Source organism: Telopea speciosissima, chromosome 4, assembly GCF_018873765.1.
Source record: "Telopea speciosissima isolate NSW1024214 ecotype Mountain lineage chromosome 4, Tspe_v1, whole genome shotgun sequence".
NCBI lineage: Eukaryota > Viridiplantae > Streptophyta > Magnoliopsida > Proteales > Proteaceae > Telopea > Telopea speciosissima.
In genome coordinates this window covers 19800658-19809207 of record NC_057919.1, presented here as the reverse complement: position 1 = coordinate 19809207, position 8550 = coordinate 19800658, and the positions used below count along the sequence as shown (strand labels likewise).

The following is an 8550-nucleotide window of genomic DNA, read 5'->3' as shown; positions in this document are numbered from 1 at the left end:
GCCATGCCACCTCAAATGACTTTCTCTTTGTTTATCTTGTGTGAGAGTTACTCCAAAATCAATATGAAAATAATCATTTCTAATGTTATCCTACCTAGGTTTGCCATTCATCCATCTCAATATCCTCATCCTTGCTACACTTAGCTTATCTATATGATGTTTTTTAACTATGTAACATTTTGCACCATACATCATAGCCGATCGTAAGGCTTACCTATAAAGTTTTTCCTTTAAGTTTTAAAGGAATACATTGATCGAACACTTTGGATGCATTTTTTCTATTTCATCCATTATATTTTAATCCTGTGTAAAACATCATCATCTATATTACATTCTTTATTTTTTATTTTTTAAAAATTTTTTTTGCACTATCCTACTCAAGGGCCCATATGCCAACTACAAGTTAAGGGGAAGGCTAAGACACGCCTACAATCACATTCTTTATTTATGATTGAGCTCAGATACCTAAAATTATCACTTTGTAAAATCTTTGTCTTGTCAACTTTCACCTCCTCTATCCATTATAGTGTAACTAAAGTTAAACATCATATACTATATCAAACCTTTTGACTCCAAGGTTCATCTCCATAACTCCAACGTTAATCCTTGCGTTTGTCTTATCCACAAAAAACATACACTAAGGAACCTCATTTTAAATGTTTATAGTTAAATCATCCATGATAAATGCAAACAAATAAAGACTTAAAGCTGACTTTTGATGTAATCCAATTGTGATTGGGAAATCACATTTTTATTCTACAACAGTTCTTACACTAATCACCGTACCATTATACATATCTTTAATTAGGTCTACAAATTTACTTGAAACACTTCTCTTTTCTAGTACTTGTCAAATTAACTATCTATGGATTATGTCATAAGCTTTTTATAGGTCAATAAAAACCATATGGAGATCTTTCTTGCAATCTCTAAATTTTTTTATGAGTCTCCTAAGTAAATTGTTCTTGTTGTGCATTTTCTTGGCATAAAACCAAATTGGTTTTCAAATAATAGTAGTTTCTTGTTTCAAGTGGGTTCCAATAACCCTCTCATAATTTCATAGTATAACTCATTAGTTTTATACTTCTATTGTTATTGCGACTTTGAATATCCTTTTTATTTTTGTAAATTGAAACCACAATGCTTCTCCTCCATTCCTCAGACATTTTCTTTGTGCTTATAATCTTATTAAATAGCTTGGTTAGTCAAGATAAGCCACAGCTTCCTAAACTCTTTCACACTTCTATTGGGACCTCATATTGGCCTTGTGCTTTGTCTACTTTCATCCTCCTTAAAGCTTCTTTTACTTCAAACACCCTAAGTTTTCGTATAAATCTATGACATGTTGTGTAGTTATGGGTAATGCAGTCCTTCGGGACACTATTACTCGAAGTGTTTTCATTAAGTAGGGTGCAGAAATATCTTTTTCCCATTCCTTTGTGCTTATATTGTTAAAAAGATCTTCATATTTCTTCGCTCTTGTTTTGTCCAGAATCTTTTTAGCTTCATTTCTGACAAATATATATTTTTGTAGATCATCTACATCCTTAGTCAGTTAGTCCTTTGCCATTTCTTAAAATTAGCTTTCTTAGTCTTAATGGCTACTTAAATCTTGTCTTCCCACCACCAAGTCTCCTTAGAGGAATGGCATTTTCCTTTTGATTCGCCTAGAACATCTTTAGCAACCTTCTTAATACAAGTAGTCATCTCATTTCACATTATATTAGTGTCTCCCTCAAAGTCTCATTTTCCTTGTATAACCACTTTATCAATAAATGACTTCAAAGTATCTTCTTTTAAACTCCATCACCTTAACCCAGGGCAAATAAGTTCACATTTCTTACGATTCTGCATAGTGATGCATATATCCATAATCATTAATCCACATTGTGCAGCTAGGCTCTCCCCAGGTATAACTATAGAATCCTTACATAATAAATTAACAATCTATCAGACCTTTTAGTTAGGAAGAAATTTATTTGACTAGTATGATGCCCATTTTTTAAGGTAACTAAATATTTGTCTCTCTTTTCGAAGTAAGTATTTACAATGGATAATTCGTAAGGCACAACAAAATCTAAAACTGAGATCCCCTCCTCATTCCTCTCTACAAAGCCATATCCTCTATGTATACCTTCATAACCCCTACAATCTTTCCCAACTTGTCCATTCAGACCACCCACCTTATATATATATATATAATTGAATTTCCCTCTACCCACGGTGAATGAGATCCAATTCACTGAGAGTTTGGAGAGGGGAGGAATGGGTATCAGGAGGGTATTTTGAAACATACTAAAACCCTAGGAGGGGTTTGTGAACCATAAGATGGTGAATGAATCGTCCTCTATGGGTGGAGGAAAACTGTCATATATATCGTCTACGTATGTGTGTGTGAACGTTATCTTGTGTCGTGGCTCCTGTGCCCAAACACAGGAGCATGTGAAAGTTAACCCCTTGACGCCCATGAAATAAAAAATCTCATCCATGTTAATGCTCCTATGTGGACTCTCATTGGCCCCCACAATAATTAGGGACTACGCAACCAGACATTGATCTCTTGCCCATATACTTGAGAATAACATTTAGGATTTAACCAACCTCACAATTGGCTCACCGACCTTTCTGAACCCACAGGGGAACTTTGGGATTGAAATTCTTGTATCAATTATTTTGATTATGATAGAAAAATTCCGAAGGATCTGGCAATCAAAGTATATCACTGATCACCCAAAATGGAGAAACACAATGATCGAATATGTACAAAACCAATAACGTAAATAAACTAATCAAGCCAAACACAAAAGAATAGCAATTTAAGAGTTTGTCTCAGTCATATATCCCACCATATATAAGGCTTTCATTACTCCTTCAACCTTCCTGTAATGCAAAATAATTCTAAGCAGAAAAGGACCTTCACAAAGCAATAAAATAACACATTGATATGAATCTGAAATCAACCATTTAGACCCAATCAAGCACTTGATATGCGTCAAGGAAACAAAATTTCAACTGACGTTCAGTTTGAACCCCACCCTCAAAAGGGAGAAGCAAAACCTTATTATCTTTCATGGAAAATGATCACCATGCTGCCAGTATTATGCCCCCCTCTAACTCTGTCTCCAGGTTGCATCTCTCCTGTGCTCCCACTGGCTTGGTATGGGAGATTCCATCCCACACCAGGAGCCCCATCTAATATGTTTTGAGGCTCTTATCTGTTTCTTCCACAACAAAATGATCAATCTAACAAAAAGGTTCAACTTCCTTGAATAAACATGACTCTTAGCAGTTTCTGATGAACAAGCCAAAGGTTCCCAGTGTTTCCTGCAATGGAACTCTTTTCAACCACATTCCCATAGTCAAATGGGAGATTGAATTTCCAATTAGATGGACTACTGGGCAATTGACAGGTCAACTCAGCAATTGTAATTTCCATACTTGATGCAGCAAGGGAAGTACAGATTACTTCCCTTTGGCCAATCCAATGTACTCTTTCCATCAGGTGGAGACGTGGAGATGACCACAGTTAAGCAAGAAGCAAACCATCATTCCCAACCGCAGGCTTGACATGCTTATCAGTTTCCAACTGTAAATAACCAGATTGGATTTGCCAAATCCTTCCACAAGACCACAGCTCTAACACATACAAATACAACATTGTCACCAATGGGCCCTATTGTCATATTAGGTAGGAACCTGAAATTTCCTGCTTTGAAAGAACACGGGTTAATTTACTTCAAGTTGGAAGGGAATCAATGTAACCTTTAAAAAAATGAGTTCCTTATAAATATGAAATTGCAGAACTTTTCATCAACATCAATGGAGATGATGCTTCATATGCAAATGTTAAATGAATAAGATAAAAATGAGATAAATGAATGTAAAAATTTATTTGGTTTTGAGGAATAACTGTGAATCATGCAAGCTTTTTTGCACGACCACCCGAAGGAACTGATTCCTCCCTTTTTGACCCCGTAGCTTCAGGCTTCCTTGCCCAGGCAGGAGCTCGGTCTGGCTCATAGCGATAATCATAAAAGAGTTCCTCTCCAGCATTTATCCGTTCCTTAGCAAATATACCCACCCTGTGATCCCCAGCTACCATGATGACCTGCCACAGCATCATTATTTATGTGAGTGAGAATGATGGACAAAAGGCCACTGCACTAGTATTTCTAGTCATTTATTTACAGGCATGTCGCATTCATATTCGGATCTGGAATAGTAAAGATGAAACCAAGAAACACACACACAGAGACCTTGGCATAGCAATTTGGATCAGGAGAATGGTTGGCAAATTTCAATTTGTCTCCCTTCCGATAAGCATCAAGAACAAACTGTAAAAGCGGATAAACTTTTATTAGGGACTCAAAAAAAATTATAACCAAAAAAGAACTTTGAAGCAAAAGATGTAAAAGAGTCATGCCTGATCATTCAGATTGAAAAGAAACGATGAATTTTCACGGTCATAAATCTTTCCACGCTTATCAGCTTCGCGGTGTGATATCAATTCTCCAGTGTACTCCCCGAGGTATTCATGTTTGCCAACACTATTCTGGAGAGCAATTATAGACTTGTTCAGCAACAGAAGAAACTAAAACTAAGGGCAAGTAGAACAAGAGAAAAATACCTTCAGGAACGCTCCCCATCCAGATACATCAGACCTTCCAAGCAATACCTGTTGATGGATGTGAAACAAGAAGCAAGCATGAATCCTAATTAAAAAAATATCAGAAGGAAGCTGTGGACCCCACATAGATCTGATGATTCTAAATCTAAATGTAGTCCATCTGCAAAATTTTTTTTTTTGGCACTCATTTCTTTGCAGATAACATGAACAAATTAAAATGAAAGTATGAAATAAGACTAGTATTAGGAGTTTCAGTCAACAGGGAAATAGTATGAAATAAGACTAGAATTAGGAGTTTCAGTCAACAGTTCTGCCCATAATATAAAGATGGAATGCGTTCTCTGGTTGTGTCACCCAGGTAACGTTAGGTGGGTGGCAGCTAGTTGCACCACATGACAGGTTGGACAAGGCTTGGTGAACAGGAAGACCCCTGCTCACATGCCAAGTTTCGGCCAAAACAGAGTTTGCCAATTGCAAAAATAAAGCATTGAAAAATTCAGGACTATGGACAGGGTTCATGGACAGACATGGGAGGTTATATGATGGAATTTGAGTTTGAGATTGAGATTTGATAGGTAGTCCAGACCATTTTCCTAGACATTCAATGGTCAGAATTCCTGCGTCATCCTTCCACGTGGCACACAACTAGATGCACCATCCAGGTGGGTGTCCCAACCAGGAAACTTTTGCCTATGGGAAGACACTAGCATTTAAAAAAAAATACCTTTTACACTTTCCCCTTCTCCCTAGTAACAGAACCATGTAATGGAATTTTGATAAATTTATCTAAAATTTTGGATGAATTTCTCTTTTAAGTGGTATCCTAATACCTTTAAGAATTTCTAAAAGTTACATGATATGGAAAAATAAGTGTGATTTCACCTATGTCTCAAATATAGGTTCTTATGTAAATATGGTGAGAAACTAATGCTATTTAAGTCAGCAAATTTTGACTGAAGAGAGAAGTTTGAGCCAAAATCAGCTGATCCAACAGTTAATCAGAAATCAAATGTCAACAGTTGTACTCCACTAGGCCAATACTGAAGTGATCCAATTTGGCCAGCATACCACTACATGCCGTCAACAACACTGCATTGTGGTCCTCCAGCAGAGACCACATTTTTATATTTACATAACCCTTTTATACTTGGGCAGTAATATATTATACTATGTCCCAAACATTTTGTCCGCTCATGTGTGTCACCACTTAATGAAACTCAGTCAACTTCTAGAAAATAAGTACGAAGAGGCATATGGATATCTCATGAAAAGGTACTTAACTTTTTTTTGTTGGATGAATAGGTACTTCACTTTTATTTGATCAAACCAATAGAAAAGTTATCCCATTTGGCAATATATGTCATATATTGGCACTAACAAAAAAGAACTTTCTTTGAAATCTTCTTTGCATTTGTTCTTCGAAATGCTTATTTCCAATCTCGGCAAATGACTTCTGCTGATATGTACTATTGCAACCATGATAAATATTATTTAAAAAATTCCAGCATAACATAAATTATTGAAATACTGTGCAAATGTACAATAAGGTGAATCATTATTACCCTTTGTTGTTGTTTCAGAAGGAGCTTCATATTCCTGCATTCATAATTGTCACCTCTTTGGGAAGGGATTCCAAGAGTACCATCACCGCAACTACAAAGACAGTTCAAACAGCACAAGCAAAAGAAAATTAGGCCTCATGGAGAAATTAGCAACAAGAAAAATTCCAGCGAAAGTTATTCCAAACAAAAATGCACTAGCTGTGGAACCTTTTAACTATGGAAAATGCTAAGAACACAAGTGACAAGCAATAGATAGTCTAAAAATCTTCTGCAAATCTAATCACTCAACATTTTCTTAAGGTGAAAATTTTTTTGGTCGGCAACCCGCGGACAAAATTGGCAAGTGGACACGTCTGTTGTGCCACTTGGAAGAGTGATGTGGCAATCCTGACTGTTAGATATTTATGAAATTGTCTACATTGGCCACATGTAAAATTGCAGCATCAAATTCATTTATTTACCTTCCCATGTATGTTCATGCACCCTCTCATAGTCCCATGCACTTTCTTGATAATCCTCCATTTTTTCACGCTTTTTTCGCCACATGGCTAACTCCAATAGAGCTGAAACTTGACAAAGCGAGTAAGGGACCCTGTGGCCTATATCCGCATAAAATTTCTGTCCCCCTGATTTGCCACCTGGCAGATATAGGCCCCGACCCACTTCATATGAAGTTCTAGCATGTGGCACGAAAAATAAAAAATCCTGCAGTTCTGCACCAACAGCATTGGTTGGGACACCATCATGTACATATTTTAGGGTAAATTACACGTCACCCCTTGGTTTTCAAACGAAACTCAAATCACCCCCTGGTTTTTGAAAATACTCTAATCACCCCCTGATTAGACCCCAATATGACAAATTAGTCCCTACCGTTAGTTTTATGCTGTTAAGTGATGATGTCAGCCAGTTAAATAAATTTAAATCCCTAAATTACCCTTGACATCCAAACATAGATTTTTAAGGGTAGTATTGTAAATTTAATTCTAATGTTTTAGTACAAGGGTAAAATAGTCCTTTGACACCAATAACTAACAGCAGACTAACACTGTTACTGTAGAGGGGGACAAATGAGCATTTTCAAAAACCAGGGGGTGATTTGAGTTTCGTTTGAAAACCAGGGGGTGACGTGTAATTTACCGTATATTTTAACACATACTGGAGACAGGCAATTTACAGATGTATGTAGGTATGCTTGTGTCACATTTTTCTTCCTTTGATAGGGCGAAGGAGGGAACTCCCAACCTAGATGTACAAATCAAGGTACAAAATTTATGTTGCAACAAATCAATCCATGCAAAACTATAATACATGGAAGCAGATGCAGGAACCAGAGTCCAACATTGGGGTATCAAATTCACACAAACACTCCTTCCCAAAAAGAAAAAACAATTAATTGGACAGGTAGACCCTACAGTCCCCCACTCAAATGTCAACTTTTAGCCCAAACGAAGTTCGACACATGGAAAATGAAGCATTGAAAAATTCTTGACTACCAAGAGGGTGTAAAACTAATAAGGAGATGCATAGACATACATGGATATATGTCATTACATGGGAGGGAAAATAATTGAACTTGGTTCAAAAATTTGACATGTGGCTAATCCAGACCATTCCTTAATATTCAATGGTCAGAATCACTAAATCATCCTTCCATGTGGCACAAATAAGTGACCCAACAGGAAAGAATTTTTATAAAAAATTTACAAGGCTATTAAATATGTGACATATTTTGAAGGCTATGTTTGAGGCAAGTGAAACCTGAAATATTTTTTATCCTATCAAAGTTTTGTGTAAGGACCCTGATGGAGCTCTCTTAAGACTTAAGAGGGTAGCCCATCAACTGCTCTACTTGCCTTCTATTAGAGGTAAGCTTCAAATATCCCCAACAGTTACAATGTTGTGGTTTGAATGGGTTCAGCTCAAGGAAGGGTAGATTTTTCACTAAATTAGGGATCAAATTCAGCTGAGAACAGTGGTAATTTATGTTTATGTGGGAAAGCAATTTCTCCATTGTTGTGCCAACATAAAAATAAGCAGTTACAGATCACATCACAGCTGGCCTGAACATTTTGTAAGAGAACAAAGGATGGCCAATAGAGGAAACTGTTGACTCATTGACCAAACTCTAACTTTTTAATTTTAAGCACATATATCATTCCCCATTTCACAAAGGCAATCGGTCAAGGAATTCTTGCTAATCCATAGCCTTGGATCAAAATAAGATCGATCTCATCAAGGCCATCAAAACTGAGTCAGTTCAACTCAAATCCTTTACGCCCCTTAAAAATGAAGCCAATAACATGGAAACCCTTCTAAGCATGTAGGGAAATGCACATACACATGCCAAGCTCTATAGTC

At 36.7% G+C, this 8550-nt stretch overlaps 1 protein-coding gene across 1 annotated transcript in view; it reads right to left on the bottom strand.

The window, feature by feature from the left end:
- Positions 1 to 3684: 3684 nt before the first annotated feature.
- LOC122660244 (histone-lysine N-methyltransferase CLF-like) overlaps positions 3685 to 8550 on the bottom strand; it is a 62312-nt gene continuing 57446 nt past the window's right edge. Inside the window, exons 13-17 of the mRNA XM_043855464.1 lie at positions 6190 to 6280; positions 4628 to 4675; positions 4424 to 4552; positions 4257 to 4334; positions 3685 to 4108 (exon numbers count right to left, since the gene is read on the bottom strand). Coding sequence (XP_043711399.1) covers positions 3917 to 4108; positions 4257 to 4334; positions 4424 to 4552; positions 4628 to 4675; positions 6190 to 6280 — 538 coding nt within the window. The 3' untranslated portion in view covers positions 3685 to 3916. The remainder of the gene's footprint in view (positions 4109 to 4256; positions 4335 to 4423; positions 4553 to 4627; positions 4676 to 6189; positions 6281 to 8550) is intronic.